Source organism: Pseudophryne corroboree, chromosome 5 (genome assembly GCF_028390025.1).
Source record: "Pseudophryne corroboree isolate aPseCor3 chromosome 5, aPseCor3.hap2, whole genome shotgun sequence".
Taxonomy (NCBI): domain Eukaryota; kingdom Metazoa; phylum Chordata; class Amphibia; order Anura; family Myobatrachidae; genus Pseudophryne; species Pseudophryne corroboree.
This window is the reverse complement of record NC_086448.1, coordinates 90,414,182-90,441,281: the sequence shown is the minus strand read 5'-3', so window position 1 is coordinate 90,441,281 and position 27,100 is coordinate 90,414,182. Positions and strand designations below refer to the sequence as shown.

General features: G+C 45.9%; 1 protein-coding gene across 1 annotated transcript in view; it reads right to left on the bottom strand.

Annotated features, from left to right (window-relative positions):
- The window catches only part of LOC134927261 (uncharacterized), a 989,775-nt gene that overhangs the window by 150,797 nt on the left and 811,878 nt on the right, over nucleotides 1-27,100 (bottom strand). Inside the window, exon 10 of the mRNA XM_063921469.1 lies at nucleotides 26,443-26,547. Coding sequence (XP_063777539.1) covers nucleotides 26,443-26,547 — 105 coding nt within the window. The remainder of the gene's footprint in view (nucleotides 1-26,442; nucleotides 26,548-27,100) is intronic.

The window sequence follows — 27,100 nt, the reverse complement described above, 5'->3', positions numbered from 1 at the left end:
TGGGCGGCATTTATATTAATAGGTGATAAGTTGTAATGATAGCCAGCAATCAAGCACATTCAAATACACAATCAAACCAACGCAATCAAATACAAATACATACTTTTTCCAGTGGCGTTTTGGAGGGGTGAATGCAGGGGGTGTGATGACGCAGTGTGAGTGATCACGGCCCCTTCCCCAGCTGGCAGTGGCGCAATGCACGTCCTCACACAGTGGGGCCTTGATGATGCAATCTGCATAATCAGCCACTCACCATTGCTGGGCAATGAAACAAGTTGCATCCTCCCGTACTAGACACAAGGCCTGATGACACCAAACAGCGCATTAACGGATGCTGATGCGGGATTTATGGCTTAATACATACAGTATGTGCCTAATCACTAACCTCCCTTGTCCTCTAGATTCTACTTTTCTATACAATTACATAAAAAGGTCCCTCTAAGAATTTTTCCATAGGTTTGTGTGGAATTTTTTTTTCCCAAGGGTTGATATCTCTCCCTGAAGTACAGCAGGTGACCAAACTGCACTGTGCTGAATGGGTTGGGTATGCGTGACCACCGGTCACCATACCGACGGCAGTATCCCGGCGGCGGTATGTCGACAGGGAGGGAAGGGTGGTGGACACCCACAAGTGGGAACAGTCCCTGCTATTCGGCATGCTGACTGTCGGGATTGTAAGTGGTTGTGATGTAGGGGGAGGTATTGTGACCGGTGATCTCCTGACCGCCGGTCACATATCTTCATCCCTGCTGAATAATCAGATTGCAGCGCAGGTACAGGCTTCTCCACTTCCGTGCCAAATAATAAACACACAATGAATCAGATCCATCGTTATGAGAGCTTAATGATGACTGATAGGCTGCCAATGACCATGTATCTTGGTCATATATAAAGATATATAGGCCTCTGCACTTGGCAACGTGGGGACAGCTTTGTTAGAGAACATGCACACTGTCCTCCTGGTCACACTCGGAGACGCCTTCCGGCAGAGTAACACCCACGTTCTTTCATTTAGCAGATAGCAATATTAATTTGTAAAAGAATCACATTTTCTGTTAAAAAAAATAAAACTTGTCAGCACAAAAAATAAGTATTTTTGGATTAGACTTGCAGGCATGTTACATTTTTCACCAAAGCTGGGATCACACTTAACGGGTAAAGACAGCTGGAATATCAGAGTTATACTGGGAAACAAGATCGAGCTCGTCACACAAGTGCTTTCTGCTAAACTACTGATGAAGAAAGACTCAGAAAAATAATTATTCAGCTGCCACCTCCCAGCATTCTATGTTTTGGAATCGGAATACAGACATGCCACCTCTGAGGGCTTAGCCTGCCCTAATCTCTGATCCCCTCCACTAAATACACCAGTGACGTGTGGTCCAGGCAGGCCGCGGAGGCAGAGCCTCTCCTGTGATATTCCAGAGTTTTGACTATAAAAATGATTAAAATAATACAAAGAAGAGATTTATAACGTCTAAAAATCATCTTTGTGTTATTCTAATAATTTTTATAGTTAAAACTTATCACCAACTCATGTATGGGTGTAAATCTGTCTCTGATACTAGCCAGTGCCTCCCCAGCCATTGACCTTACCTCAACTCAACGACCGTCACTGGCACCCTGAAGAGCTGAATGCAGAACAAAGCCAGAAGCTTCTGCGCTATTGTCCTGACTACTGCATGATTAAAGTAAAGCGTCTGCGTGACGTTGTGACTTGATTGTTCATTTAGCTATAATTTCTCCACTTATTTCATGTACAATATACACGGTCGCGTTACATGATTATGTCCACCAGCTAATCGCGAGAGTGGACGCTTCAGAGCACCATATGCAGCAGGGTTCGCTCAAGTGTCGTTTTAGACACACGTCTGATAGCCCCCAGGTTCATTTTGATGGTGAGCTGCTCCACTGTAGAGTGTCGGTCGGCCCTCACTCACCTTCATAGTCGACATTCACCTCACACATCAATGACTTGTGTTGTTTCGCCGTTTCTACGTCGGTTATCGCAATGGTGCCATTTCTCCAGTCACGCATGATGTAGTTGGTATCCGGTTGATAAATAGACAGTGTCTAGTTAGACAGTCAATAGATAGACACCATATGTTAGACAGACATTAGGTCGACAGGGTCAAAAGGTCGACAGGGTCAAAAGGTACACAGTACAAAAGTAGACAGGGTCAAAAGGTCGACAGGTTCAAAAGGTCGACATGAAAATATGACATGAAAAAGATAGAATTTTTTTTTTTATATGTAACATGTTTTTGGATTATTTCATACTTTCTCTATCCATGTCGGCATAGAGTTGGTTATAAACCTTGTGGCGAGCGCAGCGAGCCACCGAGCCCGAAGTGTGGTGAGCGAAGCGAGCCCCGCGAGGGTATGCCTTTCTAAAATTGGGGGTCCCAGATGACAAAACTATCCACACAAACCACAAAAATGCAAAAAACATGGGCCCTCATTCCGAGTTGTTCGCTCGCAAGCGGATTTTAGCAGATTTGCACACGCTAAGCCGCCGCCTACTGGGAGTGAATCTCAGCATCTTAAAATTGCGAACGATGTATTCGCAATATTGCGATTACACACCTCGTAGCAGTTTCTGAGTAGCTCCAGACTTACTCGGCATCTGCGATCAGTTCAGTGCTTGTCGTTCCTGGTTTGACGTCACAAACACACCCAGCGTTCGCCCAGACACTCCTCCGTTTCTCCGGCCACTCCTGCGTTTTTTCCGGAAACGGTAGCGTTTTTTCCCACACGCCCTTAAAACGGCCTGTTTCCGCCCAGTAACACCCATTTCCTGTCAATCACATCACGATCGCCAGAACGATGAAAAAGCCGTGAGTAAAATTCCTAACTACATAGCAAATTTACTTGGCGCAGTCGCAGTGCGGACATTGCGCATGCGCATTAAGCGGAAAATCGCTGCGATGCGAAGATTTTTACCGAGCGAACAACTCGGAATGAGGGCCATGGTGTCTACCTTTTTTATGTCGACCATGTTCATGTCGACCGTTTGACCCTGTCGACCTTTTGTACTGTCTACCTTTTTCATGTCGACCTTTTGACCCTGTCAACCTAATGTCTGTCTAACATATGGTGTCTATCTATTGACTGTCTAACTAGACACTGTCTATTTATCAACCGGATACCAACTACATCATGCGTGACTGGAGAAATGGCACCATTGCGATAACCGACGTAGAAACGGCGAAACAACACAAGTCATTGATGTGTGAGGTGAATGTCGACTATGAAGGTGAGTGAGGGCCGACCGACACTCTACAGTGGAGCAGCTCACCATCAAAATGAACCTGGGGGCTATCAGACGTGTGTCTAAAACGACACTTGAGCGAACCCTGCTGCATATGGTGCTCTGAAGCGTCCACTCTCGCGATTAGCTGGTGGACATAATCATGTAACGCGACCGTGTATATTGTACATGAAATAAGTGGAGAAATTATAGCTAAATGAACAATCAAGTCACAACGTCACGCAGACGCTTTACTTTAATCATGCAGTAGTCAGGACAATAGCGCAGAAGCTTCTGGCTGTTATACCACGTCTAATGTAGTTCATGGGCTATGTGCTGCCGACATCAAATATAGGAGGTAGTCAAATTAATGCGACTCGACCTTATATAATATATACCGGTATATGTATATATATATATATATATATATATATATGTCAATCAAAGTAAATAGAGAGGGCGCCTCATAGCGTAAAACTAACAATTTAATTTGTATAAAAACAATATGTGATACAGCACAGAGTATGAATGCCCCGTACCGTAATGTAACCAGTGTGGGCTGGTTACCACAGGATCCGGTCTGAAGATCGACACTGTCTAGGTTGACAATGTTTAGGTCGACCACTATAGGTCAACAGTCACTAAATCGACAGGGTTGGAAGGTCGACAGGGTTTCTAGGTCGACATGTGCTAGGTCGACAGGTCAAAAGGTCGACATGAGTTTTTCACATTTTGTTCCTTTTTTTGAACTTTTTCATACTTAACGATCCACGTGGACTATGAGTGGAACGGTAATCTGTGCCGAGCGAAGCGAGCCATGCGAGGGGACATGGTGCACTAATTTGGCTTCACGGTCACTGTACACAGAAAACGACACAAAAACAAACAAACAAACAAACCTCATGTCGACCTTTTGACCTTTCGACCTAGCACATGTCGACCTAGAAACCCTGTCGACCTTCCAACCCTGTCGACCTAGTGACTGTCAACCTATGGTGGTCAACCTAAACATTGTTGACCTAGACACTGTCGATCTAATGATCCACACCCGGTTACCACATGGCAGAAGAATATAACCTCACGGCAAGTGTCTGGAACTCCGATGCAGGACACCCAGGACTCACACCACCCGTTGCCGATCACCACCAGGGAACGCCGTGGGCCGGATCACTGGAGAAGCTAACATGGGATCTCACACGCACTGAGAGGAATGACGTCACAAAGCTCTAACACTAGCGGCTTTAATTGGACTGGAGTGTTTTGTAAAAACACCAAGTTACTGTATATTGTGGTACAAATTATTATTGTTAAGCTGGGAACAGCGCGAAGCTTGAATTCAGATATACATATCACCTGGTTTCTGGAGGGGTGAAGACAGGATACAGTTTGGAAATGGATGCTGGTCAGGAGGAGAGGAGTGGGATAATGTGAAAAGGCTGAGAGACTGAACAGGAGGGTCCAGCCTGCAAATTGATTGGCTAGTCCCAGGTGAGGGGCCAGTAACCAGTAAAGTATAGCATTGACTAAAAGGGGCTGGCTCCATTGAATCCAGCTCTGTGTAGACGAGGCTGTGACTCTGAATCAGACAGCTCCACCCCCGAACTCGTCATCTAAAGGGGTGTGGTTCATCAAATCGACAGTGTCTAGGTCGACAATGTTTAGGTCGACCACTATAGGTCGACAGTCACTAGTCGACATGGATGGAATGTCGACCGGGTTTCTAGGTCGACATGTGCTAGGTCGACAGGTCTAAAGGTCGACATGAGGATTTTTATTTTTTTTTGGTGTCGTTTTCTTCGTAGAGTGACCGGGATCCCAAATTAGTGCACCGCGTCCCCTCGCATGGCTCGCTTCGCTCGCCATGCTTCGGGCATGGTGCCTTCGCTCCGCTACCGCTTCGCTCGGCACACTTTACCGTTCCAATCGTAGTCCACGTGGATCGTTAAGTATGAAAAAATTCAAAAAAAAGAAAAAAAATGTGAAAAACTCATGTCGACCTTTAGACCTGTCGACCTAGCACGTCGACCTAGAAACCATGTCGACCTTCCATCCATGTCGACCTAGTGACTGTTGACCTATAGTGGTCGACCTAAACATTGTCGACCTAGACACTGTCGATCTTCAGACCGGATCCCCATCTAAAGCCATATACTCAGAGCGGGTGCCGCTGTGACGGGATCAGAGCAGCCGGGAGCATACTTGGCATGCCTTCTGACTGCAAGCGCATCACACCTGCGGCCCAAACAGCAGCACTGTACTGACCTTGGGGTCAGATGGCACCCTGCCCCAGCCCGCCACTGCTCATAATTTCCTACTGTTCCAGAACGTGAGGGGCACTCCTCTGGCCTCCTGACGGGGTTGGAAAGTCTCCCGCTACTGCTTGGATGAGATTGGATGATGCAATTTGCATCATCTTGCCCTATTATAAAAGCCATGTTTTGGGCAGCCTTGCACCCAGCTGTAAAATGCTGTGAATTGGGGATTTAAACTGTGGGAGGCTTGTCCATGATGACATGTATCATGTCACCATGCGCTTCCCTCCCCCACATACATACACACACCCCCGCTCATGAATTGTGTTTTTAAACAAAGTATGGATTGCGTATATATGTGCAAAAAGATTGGGGGGGGGGGGGGGGGAGGGGGGAGTGTATTTATAAAAACAGAGTGATGGTAGACAATCACATATAGCGGCAACTTGCCATTAAAATCTCTCCATGGCAGAAGAGCAATCCTGGCTCAATGTATTCATTGTTCACTTACAGCTAGTAAAAAACAAAAACTTGCATTGATAATAATAATAATAGGATTTTGGTACCTACCGGTAAATCCTTTTCTCTTAGTCCGTAGAGGATGCTGAGGACTCCAAAACGACCATGGGGTATAGACGGATCCGCAGGAGCCTGGGCACACTAAAAAGACTTGAACTGGGTGTGAACTGGCTCCTCCCTCTATGCCCCTCCTCCAGACCTCAGTTAGAAAACTGTGCCCAGGAGAGATGGACATTTCGAGGAAAGAATTTATTGTTATAACACGGTGAGTGTCATACCAGCTCACACCTCAAACACACCGTAACACGTGGCATTCAATACCAGTCAACGGCATGAACCAACACAGCCAGATGCTGAGAGAATATGTAACACAAACCATGTGTCCACCGAAGCAAAAATAAGACCCCGCATGCCATGGCATGAACACGGTAACCACCGCCTGACAGAGAAAACACACCACTAGGGTGTAACCAGAAATAATAACTGCAGACACAGTACGCACAGGGACGGGCGCCCAGCATCCTCTACGGACTAAGAGAAAAGGATTTACCGGTAGGTACCAAAATCCTATTTTCTCATACGTCCTAGAGGATGCTGGGGACTCCAAAAGGACCATGGGGTTTATACCAAAGCTCCAAAACGGGCGGGAGAGTGCGGACGACTCTGCAGCACCGACTGAGCAAACAAAAGGTCCCCAAAAATCAGGATATCAAACTTGTAGAACAGAGCAAAAGGGTTTGATCCTGACCAAGAATCCTCTCGGCAAAGTTAAACAGCCGAAAATCCTCGGGCAACCGTCCCAGAAAAGCCCATCTTCCCAAAAGAATGGACCTCCACCGACTTCGGTGACGGCCATCCAGCCGTAGAACGCACGTGCCAAACTGTATCACAGATACCGCGCATAACAGACTGTATATCACAGTCTCCCCAGCCATGCTGGGAACATACTAGAGAAACATAGCCTCTGTTTCTCCAAACTGAGCCAAACTGGCGACCCCTATACTCAAAACCCTGGCTAGATCGAGGGAATTTGAATCAGCTAATGCCTAAATAACCACCGGCATCAAAATAGGCCGATTTCTGCGAAACACAGAAACCAATCTTGGTAAAACTACCAACCAAGTACTCGATTCCTCTCTATCCACCGGAAAGATCAAACAAGGCTACTGTGAGACAACACCACCACGGCTGACACCCGCCTTGCGGACGTCGCAGCCAATAGCTTGACCACTTTCCAAGAGAGAAATTTTGTACAGAAACTTAGTAAGATTGCATCCACACCGGCCTGTAAAGTATGGATAAGCCCGACCTAGCTGAAAATCTTCCATAAGAGCCTTCGCGGATATACACCGAGACACATAATCACTCCAACTACAGTGGTAACGCTGTGCCGTTAGTCCTCTCCCAGCCTGAAGAATTAAGGAGACCGACTTCACTGGGAACACCCGTCCGGCTGATGATATGGCATTCAACCGCTCCGCCGTCAGACGCAGCCATGGTAAGTCATGAAACACGCCCTGATCCTGTTATAACCTAACTTCACTTAGAGGAAGAAGGCAGCAATCTATTATGAGTAATGATAAAGCTAAATATTTATCGTGTATATAACCCTTTATGAGGTCTAAGAACAACGTACGCTATCTACGTAAGAAGTACCGTAAGGGTACGCAAGTTGCGTATCGATCGCTTAGCCGTGATCGAGACGCTCAGGCGTCACGTTCACTCACGGCCAAGTGATCGCAGGCAGGCAGACTGTTGGCTGTTGACTTATCGTAATGATTCGCTATAGCGTAGCGGCGCTCGGGACCACGAGGAGATCACCAGCGATGCAGACGCTCACAATGTTAAACCTTTATATCTATACTCTTAACAATGAAATACACAGTAAACCTTAATGTAGAGACAAAGTGTAAGTGCAACCTTGTGTAACCTGATTAACTACAAAGCTGTTTGAGCGTCACCGACGCTCAGAGAATTCTTAACACTATAAAGAATACACAGATACCTGGGCTTAGGGTCCGAAACCTATTATGTGTATTATGACTATTATACTTGCAAAAGGAATCACAGTACAAAGCATACACTACAATATAACATAAACCAACTAACCAGATAACTACACAGGAAATACAATATAATACAATTAAATCTAATCAAGGGAAAATACGAGAGAAAGAGAAGAGAGGGAGAGAGAGAAATGGCTCACAGTAAGACAATATGATTACGGAGAGAACTTACGCACAAGGGGAACGATCGCATGCGCCTCGATATCCAGCTCCCGATTATCAGCAATGAGAACCGTTGAAGAGAGTGAAGTTGGATATGGTCGGCCTGCTATTTATGCCCCACACACAATACAATTCAATGGTCCCTACAATCTCATTGTTCATTGGACACAGGAATTCGGCTTCGCATTATAACAAAAGGTCATAGGTTGATTCATACAGGTGGGCTGTGACTATTTCCAACTGCTCAGGTGGGAGGGAAACTGGGTTTCCCGCCGCATGGGTAATAAAGTGCAAATAAAGTAAATGTTCATAAACTTCTTATGTCCATAACTATTCGCACGAGCGATTGATCTGCTTCAAACCAACACCGGAATATTTCTAATTAAATATTCTTCCGATGGATACTAAACACCACTGTATTACTCCTATCTGACCCTTCGTATCAAACAAAGAGGGATTCCTCTGTTCATAAACATTCTATATTAACCAAACTTTCAGAATCTATCAAAGGGACCATGATCTATAAAATACATTATTAGTGAAAATATGTAATGATTGAGTCGCACGCTACAACCACATAAACTCTACCGTAAATACGCATACCATGCGCCTGCGGGTGCCCGCGACTGTGAGTATGCGCACGTACGGGAGAGCGTACGCATGCGCAGCACGGACCTGTGTGAGGTGCAAATATGGTAGTGTGCATAGAGATATTTTTCTGACTTTGACAGTAACCATGAAAACTGGATAGCCAACCCTCGCCGGCTAGACCGGATTCAAGAAGATCACCAGAATCTTTGATCATCCCACGCTTACCACCGCCAGAAAAGTGAAAACGGAGAGGCCACATAGACCTACTAGAAACACCAACGATGTCACGAGGATGTCCACTGCTATGTCTTGAGTGTCCCTTGACCTGGAATCACCTCCCAGAGATCACTCCTTGAGGCGAGACGCCCACATGTCCAATGTCGACACCTAGACTTGTCACTTCTGAGAAAGCTTCTCGATGATGACTGAATTATTATTTTTTTGGCTGGATATCGTTTCAGCTTTTCATATCGTTTCACCTCCGCAACGAAGCCTGCTAAAACAGCGTTTACCATACTTCCCAGTCAACTACAAACTGTGTATCTTCTGCCATTGCCGCTTTTCCGTAGCGGGACCTGAATATAGGCCTTCCTGGTTGGGTGTATGGTGGATCATTGTGCTGAGCCACACGGTCTCATTCTCCATGTTCCGCCATAGCGGCTTACTTACGCCACTGCTGACAAGTCCTCTAGCAGAACTAACATAGCAGAACCCAAAAATTACCATCGTCAAGAAAACTTACCGCAGACAAGTTTTCCAACTTGACCTTATCCACTTGAAATACATCCCTTGCAAAGGACTGTTCCCCAACTTCGGAGATCTGTAAGCACGGACACCAGGATCTAAACCTGTATCCTGAACCTTCATTCCTCTAGAAGGAAAGAACTGAGCAGACACCACGGGAGCGATGTCATGTCCGCTTGGATAATATTCCGGTGCATGTGCAGATGAGACCCGGATCACATTTCCAACTGGTCCCATGAAAACCACCCTGGTATTAGACCTGCTGACCAAAAAAAAAGGGAACCTCCTAGGCCGCACCCCTCTGTCTTATTAACAGAACATATCAATGAGGTTTTATCTCAAAACCGATCCAACTCTGGACCCTCCGACCTCTTTCCACAGTCAAAATGCCTAACCTTAAACGGTCAGTATCTACTCCGAAACCCACTTTTGACATCTGCATCGTTGGGAACAACAGTCAATCCCTTTGTCAAAGAACAGTCAGGGAGAAAAACCGACTTGCACCTTTATACAGGGCAACCAGGCCCTTTCCTGAACCTGATGCACCTTTGTATGTCGTTGGGTACTACCTCCCCTTCCAGAGGGGAACGGCAAGGTCTATAAGAAAAGACAGTAAGGGGAAACAACCACAACTCAGAATGTCCTCCAATGGCTACTATCCATAACCCACAGGTCGTAGTCTATTCCTGTACTAACGGAAAATTAGTAGACAAGTGGTTACCGGAGTGGGAACCAGCCAGAAAGACTCAGAGACAAGTGGTGGATGTAGTGAAACCAGAAATGACACCCCCTTCTGCGAACCCAACAAGGCTGCAGAACTCTTACCTTTTCACCTTCCACTGTCTGTACAGAAAAATAAAAAGAACGGTATCGAACTGGTTAATACTACTGCATCCCACCAAGGAATGCGTCACCAACCGTTGTGAAGGAGGCGAACTCATGAAGTTAGACTTACCAGTGGAAACCGTCGATATTGGTTGAACCGAGGCTACACCAACAGCTGTATACCTCCCACCAGCATCTCCCGGAAACATCCCCCGAATTTTCCTGTCACATCTCCTGCTGTCACGTGGCAGCCTGCTGCAATGTTAGAAGGTAGAATACACATAGGCAAGCCTACCCACTCTGGGTAGGGTAATTTTGTCGGATGCTTACCCGAATACAACACTCCCTCAGGTGCATACAGTGCAAATAAGGTCAAAGTATAGAAATAAAATTTCACTTAGCTGTCTGTGTATGATCCTTTGCGACCGGCTCTGCGTCGACCAGGAGTTGACTGTCATAACCCTCTTACCGCGATGCGAAGAGAATAATATTCGGACTCCTTGAGAGGATCGAAACCAACTCGTCACGGTCATCTAGAGCTTAATCAACAGAGCTATCAGCACATGATAAGAATAGCATTATTTCAGCATTCATGGATAAACCTGCAATACACAATAAATACATATATCCTACCCTCGCATATAGAACCTATATCTACATATATACACATATAGACATAACCCATACGCAAGTGGATTGTCCAGACCTATCAGGTCCCTAGTGACAGTAATGTGTTGTGAATGTGTATGACCATGTACTGACATGTCCCCGATGTGGGTCTACCAGGAACGTTATGGTCGACAGACCTTAGCCAATGTCGCCAGCAAAGAATATTAAGCGGCCAATAATAAAAATAATCACGGAACCCCGGGTGGTCTGAGGGAAGCATACAAATATAATTTTGATAACACTCCTCCCACATATATATACATATATATATACCTATATACACACAGGTACCATGCCCTGTGCGCCCTGCACCCAACAGACCCTCAGCGTGTGGGAGCACCGGCTCTCGACGCGCCCCTGTTACTAAATGGCGGGGTTATCATCTGGGACGCCCGGGATCCACATATACATAAAAGCTGCCCAGGGCACCTCCCCCCCCCCGGCGCCCTGCACCCATGGAAGCCGGCGGCGGGGAGAAATGGCGCGCATCACGCTAAACCTGTTGGCGGCGGTCCGGGACACGGAGCCCCGGCCCCGCCAGATTAATCACAAACAACGTAATATGTTGCCCAGGGCGCTCCCCCCCCTCCCCAGCGCCCTGCACCCGCGGGAGCCTGGTGGCAGAGGAGAACAGGCGCGCAATGTGCTATACATGGCGGCGGGGGCCCGGGCCACGGAGCCCCGGCACCGCCAGTGTGAACCTTCACAGTCCCCACATCAAACAGTAAAACGCTGCCCAGGGCGCTCCCCCCCAGCGCCCTGCACCCTTGGAAGCCGGCGGCGGGGGAACAATGGCGCGCAGCGCGCTGTGAAATGCTGGCTGGGGTCTGAGATACAGTGCCCACGGCACTGAAAACACTTTTATGCCAGCCTGACTAAGAAAACAGTAATATGCTGCCCAGGACGCTCCCCCCCCAGCGTCCTGCACCCTGTGAGTGCGTTTGTGTGGGAGCATGGAGTGTAGCACGATCTGTTACCTCCATTACTGAAGTCTTCTGCCGTCACTGAAGTCTTCTTTTCTTTCTCATACTCACCAGGCTTCTTTCTTCTGGCTTCTGTGAGGGGATTGACGGCGCGGCTCCGGGAACAAGCAGCTAGGCGCACCAAGTGATCGAACCCTCTGGAGCTAATGGTGTCCAGTAGCCGAGAAGCAGAGCCTTGAAACTCACAGAAGTAGGTCCTGCTTCTCTCCCCTCACTCCCACGATGCAGGGAGCCTGTTGCCAGCAGGTCTCCCTGAAAATAAAAAACCTAACATAAAGTCTTTCAGAGAAACTCAGGAGATCTCACCTAGTGTGCATCCAGTCACTCCTGGGCACAAAGTCTAACTGAGGTCTGGAGGAGGGGCAATGAGGGAGGAGCCAGTTCGCACCCACTTCAAATCTTTTTAGTGTGCCCAGGCTCCTGTGGATCCGTCTATACCCCATGGTCCTTTTGGAGTCCCCAGCATCCTCTAGGACGTATGAGAAAAATAAGAATTTACTCACCGGTAATTCTATTTCTCGTAGTCCGTAGTGGATGCTGGGAACTCCGTAAGGACCATGGGGAATAGCGGGCTCCGAAGGAGGCTGGGCACTCTAGAAAGATCTTAGACTACCTGGTGTGCACTGGCTCCTCCCACTATGACCCTCCTCCAAGCCTCAGTTAGGTACTGTGCCCGGACGAGCGTACACAATAAGGAAGGATTTTGAATCCCGGGTAAGACTCATACCAGCCACACCAATCACACCGTACAACTCGTGATATGAAACACAGTTAACAGTATGAAACAATAGAGCCTCTCAACAGATGGCTCAACAATAACCCGATTTAGTTAACAATAACTATGTACAAGTAATGCAGATAAACCGCACTTGGGATGGGCGCCCAGCATCCACTACGGACTACGAGAAATAGAATTACCGGTGAGTAAATTCTTATTTTCTCTAACGTCCTAGTGGATGCTGGGAACTCCGTAAGGACCATGGGGATTATACCAAAGCTCCCAAACGGGCGGGAGAGTGCGGATGACTCTGCAGCACCGAATGAGAGAACTCCAGGTCCTCCTCAGCCAGGGTATCAAATTTGTAGAATTTTGCAAACCAAGTAGCTGCTCGGCAAAGTTGTAAAGCCGAGACCCCTCGGGCAGCCGCCCAAGATGAGCCCACCTTCCTTGTGGAATGGGCATTGACAGATTTTGGCTGTGGCAGGCCTGCCACAGTATGTGCAAGCTGAATTGTACTACAAATCCAACGAGCAATAGTCTGCTTAGAAGCAGGAGCACCCAGCTTGTTGGGTGCATATAGGATAAACAGCGAGTCAGATTTTCTGACTCCAGCCGTCCTGGAAACATATATTTTCAGGGCCCTGACAACGTCTAGCAACTTGGAGTCCTCCAAATCCTTAGTAGCCGCAGGCACCAAATAGGCTGGTTCAGGTGAAACGCTGACACCACCTTAGGGAGAAACTGGGGACGAGTCCTCAATTCTGCCCTATCCATATGGAAAATCAAATAAGGGCTTTTACAAGACAAAGCCGCCAATTCTGATACTCGCCTGGCAGAAGCCAAGGCCAATAACATAACCACCTTCCATGTGAGATATTTCAGATCCACGGTTTTTAGTGGTTCAAACCAATGTGATTTTAAGAAAACTCAACACCACGTTGAGATCCCAAGGTGCCACAGGAGGCACAAACGGGGGCTGACTATGCAGCACTCCTTTTATAAATGTCTGAACTTCAGGTACTGAAGCGAGTTCTTTTTTGAAAGAAAATCGACAGAGCCGAGATCTGTACCTTAATGGAACCCAATTTAAGGCCCATAGTCACTCCTGCTTGCAGGAAATGCAGAAATCGACCTAGTTGAAATTCCTCTGTTGGGGCCCTTTCGGCCTCACACCATGCAACATATTTTCGCCATGTGCGGTGATAATGAGTTGCTGTAACCTCTTTCCTGGCTTTAGTAAGCGTAGGAATTACTTCCTCCGGAATGCCCTTTTCCTTCAGGATCCGGCGTTCAACCGCCATGCCGTCAAACGCAGCCGCGGTAAGTCTTGGAACAGACAGGGCCCCTGCTGCCGCAGGTCCTGACTGAGTGGCAGAGGCCATGGGTCCTCTGATATAAATTCTTGAAGTTCTGGGTACCAAGCTCTTCTTGGCCATCCACGAGTATTGTTCTTACTCCTCGCCTTCTTATTATTCTCAGTACCTTTGGTATGAGAGGCAGAGGGGAGAACACCTAAACCGACTGGTACACCCACGGTGTTACCAGAGCGTCCATAGCTATCGCCTGAGGGTCCCTTGACCTGGAGCAATATCTTTTATAGCTTTTTGTTAAGGCGGGACGCCATCATGTCCACCTGTGGCCTTTCCCAATGGTGTACAATCCTATTGGAAGACTTCTGGAGGAAGTCCCCATTCTCCCGGGTGGAGGTCGTGTCTGTTGAGAAGATCTGCTTCCCAGTTGTCCACTCCGGGAATGAACACTGCTGACAGTGCTAACACATGATTTTCCGCCTATCGGAGAATCCTTGTGGCTTCTGCCATCGCCATCCTGCTTTTTGTGCCGCCCTGTTGATTACATGGGCGACTGCCGTGATGTTGTCTGATTGGATCAGTACCGGCTGGTTTTGAAGCAGAGGCCTTGCTGGCCTCAGGGCATTGTAAATGGCCCTCAGATCCAGAATATTTATGTGTAGGGAAATAACCTGACTTGACCAAAGTCCCTGGAAGTTTCTTCCCTATGTGACTGCCCCCCAGCCTCAAAGGCTGGAATCCATGGTCACTAGGACCTAGTCCTGTATGCCGAACCTGCGGCCCTCTTGAAGATGGGCACTCTGCAGCCACCACAGTAGAGATACCCTGGTCCTTGAAGACAGGGTTATCAGCCTATGCATCGGAAGATGCGATCCGGACCACTTGTCCAACAGGTCCCTCTGAAAAGTTCTTGTATGGAACCTGCCTAATGGGATTGCTTCGTAAGAAGCTACCATTTTTCCCAGGACTCGCGTGCAATGATGCACCGCTACCTATTTTGGTTTCAGGAGGTCTCTGACTAGAGATGACAACTCCTTGGCTTTCTCCTCCGGGAGAAACACTATTTCTGGTTTATGTCCAGAACCATCCCCAGGAACAGTAGACGTGTCATAGGAACCAGCTGTGACTTTGGACTGTTTAGAATCCACCTATGCTGTTGTAGCACTTTCCAAAATAGTGCTACCCCGACTACCAACTGCTCCTTGGACCTCGCCCTTATAACGAGATTGTCCAAATACGGGATAATTACAACTCCCTTTTTTTTTTTTTTTTTTTTTTTAAGGAGTATCATCATTTCGGCCATTACCTTGATAAAACACCCTCGGTGCCATGTACAGTCCAAACGGCAGTGTCTGGACTTGGTAATGGTAATCCTGTACCACAAATCTGAGGTACTCCTGGCGAGGATGGTAAATGGGGACATGCAGGTAAGCATCCTTGATGTCCCGGGATACCATGTAATCCCCCTCGTCCAGGCTTGCAATAACCGCCCTGAGCGATTCCATCTTGAACTTGAATTTTTTTATGTTCAAGGATTTTAATATAAAATGGGTCACACCGAACCATGCGGTTTCGGTACCCCAACCCGTGTGGAATAGTAACCCCGTCCTTGTTGAAGTAGGGGCACCTTGAGTATTACCTGCTGGGAATACCGCTTATTAATTGCCTCTAGCACAGCCTCCCTGCCTGAGGGAGTTGTCAGCAAGGCATATTTTAGGAAACGGCTGGGGGGAGACATCTCTAATTCCAGCTTGTACCCCTGAAATACTACTTGGAAGAAACAGGGATCCACCTGTGAGCGAGCCCACTAATTGCTGAAATTTTTGAGGCGGCCCCCCACCGTACCTGGCTACACCTGTGGAGCACCCGCGTCATGGTGTGTACTCACAGGAGGCGGGGGAAGAATCTTGATTCTGGGAACAGGCTGACTGGTGCAGCTTTTTCCCTCTACCCTTGTCTCTGTACAGAAAGGAAGCGCCATTTGACCCGCTTGCTTTTCTGAAGCCGAAAGGACTGTACCTTTTTCTGTGAGGAAACCTGAGGTAAAATTATTTCTTCCCAGCAGTTGCTGTGGATACGAGGTCCCAGAGACCATCCCCAAATAATTCCTCACCCTTATAAGGCTCTCTATGCGCTTTTTAAGTCAGCATCACCTGTCCAGTGACAGGTCTCTAATACCCTCCTGACAGAATGGACATTACATTTATTTTGGATGCCAGCCGGCAAAATATCCCTCTGTGCATCCCCCATATATAAGACAACGTCTTTAATATGTTTTTATGTTTGCCAACTATTATCCCTGTTTGACAGGGTCACCAACCACGCTGCAGCAGCACTATCTGCAGGTCTCAGTCTAGTACCTGAGTGTGTAAATACAGACTTCAGGATAGCCTCCTGTTTTTTATCAACAGGTACCTATTAAAGTGGCCGTATCCTAAGACGGCAGTGCCACCTTTTTTGACAAACGTGTGAGCGCCTTATCCACCCTAGGGGATATCTCCCAGCGTAACTTATCCTCCTGGCGGGAAAGGGTACGCCATCAGTAACTTTTTATAAATTACCAGTTTCTTAACGGGGGAACCCACGGTTTTCACACACTTCATTTATTCATCTGATGGGGGAACAAAACACTGCCTGTTTTTTCTCCCCAAACCTAAAACCCATTTATAGAGGTTAAAGTCAGAAATGTATAACACATTTTTTATTGCCGGGATCAAGTCACGGATTGGATTGTGTATATGTCTCCACCTTGTCGACACTGGAGTCAGATTCCGTGTCGACATCTGTGTCTGCCATCTGAGAGAGCGGGCGTTTTTGAGCCCCTGATGGCCTTTGAGACGCCTGGGCAGGCGCGGGCTGCGAAGCCGGCTGTCCCACAGCTGTTACGTCATCCACCCTTTTATGTAAGGAGTTGACACTGTCGGTTAATACCTTTTACCTCTCTATCCACTCTGGTGTCGGCCCCACAGGGGGCGCCATCACATATATCGGCCTCTGTTCCGTCACCATATAAGCCTCCTCATTCAACATGTCGACACAGCCGTACCGACACACCGCAGACACACAGGGAATGCTCTAAACGAGGACAGGACCCACAAAAGCCCTTTGGGGGGACAGAGTGAGAGTATGCCAGCACACACCAGAGCGCTATATACTGCAGGGACTAACTGAGTTATGTCCCCTATAGCTTTATATCTATATATATATATATAATGTATACTGCGCCTAAATTTAGTGCCCCCTCTCTCTTTTTTTAGCCCTTGTAGACTGCAGGGGAGAGCCAGGGAGCTTCCCTCCAACGGAGCTGTGAGGGAAAATGGCGCCAGTGTGCTGAGGAGATAGGCTCCGCCCCTTTTTCGCGGCCTATTCTCCCGTTTTTTATGGACTTCTGGCAGGGGTATTTACCTCATATATAGCCCCTGGGGCTATATATTGAGGTATTTTTGCCAGCCAAGGTGTTTTTATTGCTGCCTCAGAGCGCCCCCCCCCAGCGCTCTGCACCCTCAGTGACCGGAGTGTGAAGTGTGTATGAGGAGCAATGGCGCACAGCTGCAGTGCTGTGCGCTACCTTGGTGAAGACTGAGTCTTCATGCCGCCGATTTTCCGGACCATATTCTTGCTTCTGGCTCTGTAAGGGGGACGGCGGCGCGGCTCCGGGACCGAACATCAAGGCTGGGCCTGCGGTCGATCCCTCTGGAGCTAATGGTGTCCAGTAGCCTAAGAAGCCCAATCCGGCTGCAAGCAGGCGAGTTCGCTTCTTCTCCCCTTAGTCCCTCGCTGCAGTGAGCCTGTTGCCAGCAGGTCTCACTGAAAAGAACAAATTCTAAGACTATAACTTTCCAAGAGCTCAGGAGAGCCCCTAGTGTGCATCCAACCTCGGCCGGGCACGAAATCTAACTGAGGCTTGGAGGAGGGTCATAGTGGGAGGAGCCAGTGCACACCAGGTAGTCTAAGATCTTTCTAGAGTGCCCAGCCTCCTTCGGAGCCCGCTATTCCCCATGGTCCTTACGGAGTTCCCAGCATCCACTAGGACGTTAGAGAAATAATAATAATAATAATAATAATAATAGTAATAATATTTGTTTTAAAAAATACACTGATTTTCCAGAAACTTTATATACAGTATATTAAAATATAAATTCTAATCAGGTTTTAGCTCTGTTGGCAGCATATTTCAACTATGTTTCAATGACTGCACCAGATCTTGTTATGTAAGGCTTGCAACATTACATCGACAATGATATACAGTACTCAGAAGATCTTCTATTCACTCACGTCACATTCACATGAGAATACTTCCTACATAAATGCAGGCTTCAGTAATAAGAAAGGGGATTTACAGGTTCTGCGCTCATTCAATGAAATGGTTTGCGGAACCTCAAGTAGTGTTCGTCCTATCTGTATGATAAGTGATAGACTGAATCCCTGGTAAGATCAGCTCTTGATATCTCCGTACTTGACAGACAACATCAGCCGGCAGAAATGAAACACTTTAGAAAAAGGAAAGATGTCATATTTCTAGTCACAAATGAACTACAAATCATTTATATGTTAATGCTCTACTTGTGGGACTCTTAAGAGCTGGAGTATATTTGAGGCTATTTACATGCGATACAGATAGCAATATACTGTGTATTGGAGGCTGTACTATATAAAGCAGACTTTATCACGCTGTACTGAAATACAGCATTCATAATAGAACGTCTATTAATTAATGCTAGATAATGTATTGTTGTATTTGTTCGTGTAAACTGAAGGAATTGGTGGATTCATGAATCATTAATGTGCATAAACACATGTAGGATTTATAAAACAAAGTTGGAGTACAAAAAATGTGGGAACTCTTTTCCAGAAAACAGTTTCCCACAAAAATTTACGAAAACCAGTATGGACACAATAAATAATTGCCCTTGGTTGGTGACTTTACTGCACACACAGACACAGCTGGACTGGTCATCTGGATCTCCTGGCAAATGCCAGAAGGACAGATGGCCTGGTCTGACCGTCTGGCCAAGCAGCTCCGCCTCCGGGTTGCTCTGTCCATGCCAACATGATGTGTGGTCAGGCCCCAGTGCCACGCCCCCTTTCCAAGGCGTGTGCACGGGAGGGATGCCTGGGCCAATTTTTAATTGTAGTCCGTCCCTACCCACAGACATGATTACTGAGCATTTTGTCCTAGTTACTGTAAGGAACTCTGTTAAACAATTTCATGAGGAGGAAAGTGCCAGGGCGAATGGACACAGCGGCCTCTTGTAAACGAGGTTTTCGACTCGAAACATGAACGCCCGATAAAGTCGGATACAGATGTTTTCCCCGTGTTAAACATACAACTCAGCCACTTGTTTATAACCTTAAGAAAAAATAATTTGATCTCTCAAAATAGTCAATGTACATGTCATTTATGCACATTTTGCCTGGAAAATGCATCATAGGGGCGTATTCAATTATAGTCGGAACTGCCGTCTTGTCGGAAAGACGACAGTTTCCGACTTTTTTAGGTCAAATCGTGATTTGACCTTTTCAATGGGGCTGCTATTTTTCCGACAGGTCGGCAATTCAGACGTGTCGGAAAACACGTGGATCGATGGATTAGCCGCTGATCCACGTGTTTTGTTGGATTTGCGAGCAAATCCTGCAGTTTTTAGTCCCGTTTCCAACAATGTCAATCCGACTTTAAAAAAAGTCGGATTGGCATTGTCAAGAATGACCAAAACCTGTCGGATTTGGCAGCAAATTGACTACTGCATTGTCGGCGGAAAGGATCCATCATGCGTTGAATAGATCCCTTAGATGCAAAATAGGACACACAAGCAGCTTTTGTTGATTAAAATGATATGCAGCATGCCTATATTCTGTATGTAATTGTGGCTGTATCTGCATATGAAATGCTACGCTACAATGTTTTCCAGCCAAACACTGTAGAGTAATTAGGTATACTGATACAGCTGCAATTACACACAGAATATAGCCATGCCACATATCATTTACTCAGCAGGATCTGATTGTGCATCCTACAGGACTGGGGTGTGTGTTGCTTTAATCATGGGACTTTTGGGTGACAATGGGCGACCTTCTATCACACTGTGCAACGGTTATAGTAATAGATGCATTCTGGTTGGTCTGAAAAAGTCGGACGCTTCCCGCGAACAGTCTGATACAATTTGCATTCGGAGCTCAAAAGAAGCACGCCATTACATTGGCCGAGTTCCAGGAAAAAGTCGCATATTTTAGTGTCCAAGTATGTGCGTCTTTTTCCTGGATGTTAAACTCTGCTCCCATTACATCCTGGCCCAGGTGGTGTTTTCAAACAACTTCATAATAGGAGTGCCAGTCTCAATTGGATGGTATTCAAGGTATATTTCCATTTTGCATAAAATTTTCTGACCCTTCCTTCGATATTGAATAGCGCTGTACGTCTATCAAAATAGAGGGTATTCAGTAATTCCAACTTTAGCGACTCCAGTAACGATGGATTTTTAGAAATCCACTTATACAGAATCAATTTTCTAGCCAATGTAGTCAACACTGTTAATAAAGGTAATACGTCAGTAGGGATAATAGCAGGGGACCAAACAATAAAATCTGCAAACAGAAATGTTTCCCAAGAGAATGGCAACCTTGTTGACTAATTTGCTGTATAAAATTATGGATTTTACCCCAAATCCGCTTAATTTTGGACCATTGCCAAACATGTATAAAATTCACGGAAGATAATGAGTATTTAGGGCATTTACTAGATTCAGATTGGAGCATGTGGCTCCTTTGGGGCTGCAAAATATCTGCTCAGTTAAGAAATTTGATATGAAGCTGACCCATTTCAAAACAGACAGGATCTGCTTCAAAACTCAAACAGAAGAAGTGAAGGCTGGAAAATCCTGAGTCCAAGATGACCAGACCCACCTTCTCATGGTTTGGGTGTCAGTAGGTACTAAATCTTTGTAAAGATAGCAAAGTTTAAACCTACAGCCAGATACCAAAGTGAGTAGGGAGGATATTTGAGAAGGGTAGAGGTATCCAGCAGGGATTCATATGAGCCAAAGGACACCTTGCTGTTAATGTAGTGTAGATCTTGTAAATATAGTAAGAGTTGGGAATTTGGAATCCTATAATTATCTTTCATTTGCTGAAGAGAGTGAAGAGTGCCCAGAGGTCAGAGACATTTCCAATGGCAACTATACACTTTTGTCTCCAAGTATTATAGTAGGATATCATCAATGAAGGTGAAAAATCTAAGTTGCCCCAGAATGATGTGAATTTAGTAAGAAAAGGAGGTTAGAGGACAACCCCGTCTGGTACTTCATTGAATTGAAAAGGGAGAGGAAATTAAGTTGTTTGCCTTTATACGAGAGGAAGAAGCTGAATTTATGGTGCGAATAAGAGACACAATTTTAGTTGGGAACCCATATCTATTGAGGGACTCATATAGGTGGCCCAACACCACCAAGTCAAATGCTTTTTTGGTGTCAAATTATAGTAATATATGTAAATCATTCTCATGAAAGTCATATAAATGTTGTAACAAAGCAAGAACTTTGCGGATATTAGAGACCCCTCTACAGCAAATGACAAAACCAGTTTCGTCTGGATATACCAGTGAGGAGATCACCCGCCTATATCACCCGCCTATATCACTCTGCTATTTTTTTTTAGTAAAAGGCTTATAATAAACAATTAACAAAGATATTGATCGGTAGGAGGCAGGATTGTTAGGATCCCTACCAGGTTTAGGCAAAACCTTAATGACATCATCATTAAAATAAGTTGGAAGGGGACTTCCAGATCGCATAGAACTGTAAAGATTAGGTAAGGGGAGTCCTAGTGACAACTGAAGAGCTTTCTAGAACTCTCCTGTGTAACCATCAGGACCTGGAGACTTGCCCGATTTAAGACCCTTAATAGCTGAGATAACCTCAAGTTCAGTAACGGGTTGCATCAACATGTCCATTTGCTTATCTGTCAATTGCAGGAGGCGGACTCGATCCCCCCAAAAATTTTTGTTTGCTGCATCAATAGGTCTTTGTGTGTACAGCTGAGAATAAAAAGAATAAAGATTATCTACAATGTCCAGACCGGAGGTATGCAAGATGCCGGTATCATCCATTAGGGACAAGACAGGAGAACTGCTCCTATCTCCTTGTAGTACGTTTGAGGGCAGTCTACTGTTTTTATTGCCATGCAAATAGAATAGATTGTTGTTGTTGTTGATAACCTTTCGGTCACTAATCTGCTGGAGACTTAATGTTTTAAATGCCAGCTTGAGCAGACTTCAGCATCTCATACTGGTGTTTGTTAAAATGACAAAAGATAAAATCTGACTTCTAAGTACCGCTTTTGCAGTTTGCCAGTAAGGATCATGGGGAGAATGAGAATTGGAAAACATTTAGTTGTTCCAAGCAGTCTGCAACATATCCTTGAATTTAGTAGATGAGGAAAGAAAAGAGGGGAAATGATACAACTGGCAATTACATGAGAGCATACTGTACATTAAACCAAATCAGAGCATGGTCCGTCAACCCCAACGTCTCTATATTAGAAACCGAAATTCAAGAAGCAAAAGATGAAGAAGGTAGAAAGTAATCTTTCCTGGAGAACGTGGAATGTGGGGCCGAAAGAAAATGTATAGTCTTTGTCAGCTGGGTGATGGAGATGCCATATGTCTGCCTGGTGTAAACGTTTCAGCAAATATCGTATACCAAATCTACGTGGTCTACATTGGCCGGAGGCAAGGGTTTGTCTATCCATAAATCGAGAAGCTATGAAACTGAAATCACCTCTTATTATGAAAGGAGTATCTAGGTTTGAGTATAACACCACTTGGGTGGTGGTCCATGTCACCACACGAGGGGGAATAAATTAATGCGACGAACAAAGGTCGCCAATGAGCCCGCAGCGTTGCCACCGGTATTCTGGCTGTCGGGATCCCGGCATCTGTCTCCTGACCGTCGGGATCCTGACAACCGCGATATCATACTGAATCTGTTGGTGCATATACAGTGTATTACAAAGAGTATAAGATATCTCACCAATCAGTGAAACATAACACCCATTTGGGTCTGGCGAATCATTTTTATAGGGATATCTTTCTTAATCAATATGGTAACACCTCAGGATTTAGAATTAAAGATGCAGATGCACACCAGCATAGACAATTTTTGGTGTTCTCAATCAGTTAAATGGGTCTCTTGCAAAAAGGATAGGTCCACTCATTGCAGATTTAAACAAGAAATCATTTTGCTCTGTTTTGCAGGTGTGTTTATACCTCGAACATTCCATGAACATACTTTTAGGTCATGCATAACGGCTTAGGGATTCTCCCTGGTTTTAATTTGAATTTGATAGGAGCCCTGGATGTCTGAATGCTCTGTGGAGCCATGCCAAGGTATGAGTAAGTTGGCAAGGCTAAAGAGGAAACGTGAAGCTGTTGTGGGGAGGTGGGGGAGAGAGAGCAGGAGCAAGCACCTGGCACCAGAGTTCTATAGAAAGAGGTTACTGAGCACTTCCAATCAGCATATTCATACCTGTATTTTATTTCTTGCCTTTTGTGTACCCTTAAACACAAATAAGTACAAACTTATACAGCAGAAAAGACACAGTACTGTACATAGTATTTCTGTCCCAGATGCAGAGGAGCTAAATAACTTTGAGAAAGACTTATTGGAATACTGTACAGATGGAGCTTCCTTATCTTTGCCTGCCCGATTGTAGGCGTGCACTCCCGGCTTGACTACGCGATCTGTGCGCCTAGTCACGCCGGGAGTGCACAGAGCCGCTTCCCATTGTAAGCGTCTCTGTCTGGGCCCACCTGGACGGAGACGCTCTGCATTTAAGCGAATAGGGCGTGCGCCCGTCCAGACGGAGACGCTCACAGCCAGGTAGTACAGATTTCTCCTGTGACATAATAGCTCTCACATAGAGTATATTATATTATAATAGAGCATTTACAGATCAATAGAGCTATAGTAAATTCTAGCTCTAAATAGTGTTTTCTAATATTTATAACTTTTAAAGAGTCACCTTAGAGGTGACTACACAACTGAATTATAAATCCTCAGACATTCATTGACTTGCGACACAGAAAAAAAAGAAAATGCCGCGCACACTCTAGCACCCCACTCACCTGCCCTTAGGTGTTTTTTTTTATTAGTAAGGTTCCGTGCATTTACTGTCTACATATTAGAATGGGCACTATGATCGGTAAGACCTGGATATATTTATATGTTGTCAGTATTAGGGATGTTAGGGACCCACCTGATGAGGTCACTGTGACGAGGCAGGTTGGCCTACATTTTTGAGAAGAAGAGTGCTAAGAACCTCAATTTTACTCAATGTTATATTGTAGTGTTTATTATATATTTTTTCGGATTACAAAAGTTCTTTGGGTTAAGATTATCAACCTGCATTTTCTTTTTTATTTCTGTGTTTTCAGCAATGTAGCACCTCTTTATTCATTGAACTGTGTAATCTATTACAGGCTTTTGAAAAAATAGAGAACAAAAAAAAATGGAACAAGAACAAAATGAAGTCTTCATGCTATCGGCAGTAAAAAATGTTCGGTGTTTTAGCACTCATGTATCATTCTTTCAGTCACTGACCAAAAATCCTAGTGACACCTACAAAACATAGGATCCGGGATAAGTGCCAGTATCGGGACTAACCATTGCAGGGGCGGTTTAAGAGAGGAGAAGGCCCTTGTGCTCCTCTCTAGCAGTGCAGTAGACTCTGGCTTTGTGCCATAGTCTACTGAACAAGCGCAGGTCTCCGGAAACATGGCGCCAGTGGCGGGCTGGCAACACAAATCTTGGGGCTCGGCACACTGATGTTTCTGGGAGTCCCCACCACCCTCGACCCTACAACCACAACCTCCCTACCTGTGTGTGCCAATATATGTTATAGCCATGCCATGCTGCGGGGAGCCCTATATGGTCTTTACATGCGCTCGTACCATGCTGCCGCCAGCTCCCAAACCAAGTCAGCAAACTGTGGCCGACACTCTGGGACACCAAAATAAAGACAATTAAGCCAACATTCATTAAACTGAAAACGAATTAAATAAAATATAAACGTAGCATACACTTGTTTCTCTTGAAGTGCTGCTGTGGCTGCCTCAGGCGTGGGGAGGTCATCTGCAGTCAGCAGAGCAGAGAGACAGTGCTGGTGCTGCTGCAACTTGCTTTCTGGCTTGCAGTCAGGCAGCACCACAAGCTTTCCCTTGTCTTGCCCGCTTTGGCTATTCAGTGGCGGCGGCAGCTGGTTAGCAGGGAGATGCACAGAAGGGCCGGCGCAGCATCACACATAATGAAGCGCCATCATTTATTCCTATTGCACATGCGCAGCAAGCACCAGACCAGCAGACAGGAGAACCCAGGGAGGAGGTCGCTGGGAGGAGAGGGGGCTGGTTACTCTGGCCGGCTTCCTTGTTGTTTTTTAATGCTAGTTGCATGGTCAGATGGAGGGATGGTGCGGGCAGCATGTAAATCAAATTTAGGCACCGCTGCCCCATTTTGTGCCTTCTCTGAACCTCTGGGCCTGGGATGGGTGTACCCCATGTACCCCCCTTGTCGCCGGGATTGCTGGCAGGGACTTCTCTACATGAGCAGATCACCAGATAAATGGCCGCCACACAATTTTCCCACTGATATCTGTCCACAGTGTTGGCTGATGCAGGACTCCGGACAGGTAAGTAGAAATACTGTATATGGGTGTTGGGTGTGGGTCCCCCTGGACCGCACATCATGCACCCATTATAGACACCCCATTGAACCATCTCCATATTTAAGGAGGCAGCCATGGACTTAGCCTTCATTTATAAAGCCACCTTCTACAACATTCAGTAAATACAGTGACTCTTATCATTGCAGGATTGCCCATTTAAATACTGAACCTGAAACTGGATTATCATTATAACAGTAAACGCTCACAGCCCGAAAACAAAATATAACAGATAAATATAAAACAAAAACATAACACAGCATTCTGTTTCCAAGCAAATATATTTCAGGGGGAAAAAAGTGAAAGATAAGCAAGGTTTTGTCACGGCTAGCAGTAATGTAATCCCTTTCTGTCTGCAGAACGCTAGTTCACAAGCTCCATTTTCAAATCTTTTTGATCATAATGAAAAGGAACAAATGCAACTTCAGAGCACTGAATAATAAAAAAAAAACATTCACAAATAAATATGAACGCAAATAAATATCTTGCTGTATCTGCTGTTTTCGTTAAGTGGTTGATTCGCTCTCCCCTTGCTGCACATTTCTCATTTAAAAAGTAGAGTACACAAAGCCCTTACTCTCAGTGACAGGAGAACCACAGGGGAGAAAACAGATCAAGATATGCATACAGCAGCTGTCTACCTTTTTGGCTTTCCTTAGATACGTCCTGGCAGAGTCCTTGAAAGCTTCCTCCTCATCAGGCTCTTTGGCTTGGAGATAACAGACCCATCCCAGCAGATACCATACCTACAAGACAAGGGCCACAAAGTGCATCATTACAGGCAGTAAGCAGCAGGTGAGAAGGAGAGAGAGGTGTTAGTTGCAGGGAATATTACTGCTTGAATGTGAATGACAATGCAGACACTGCATAAGTCAGAGAGGATGTAGTGACATTAACCTCCTATGTAAATAAACACAAGGGAAACAGCAAACATTCCAGCATCTGGTGTTGGGGCAAATGCAGGTTTTCTGGAGGGGGTGTTTGCAAATGTTTGCTGTTAGAGTGAGTGCTGCCAGCCCATGAAGGATACATAATTAGCATGTAACAAGCTATATCTGCCCTGAAGTGCATTTTATGTAATATAATATGTCAGACATATGCATACCTCCCAACTTTTCTCAGTAGGGATTCGGGACCCTTGCATGGCCTCGTGTGATGGATGTGGCCTCGGTCGAGTGGCTGTAGCCTCGCGTCATGGACCCAGTTTCCGCATTTTTGGGTGTGTGCCCAGCACTCCCTGAACAGCTGGGATGCCCCCAGCTTACTTCACCTCACTGAATATATGTTGTGCACATACAG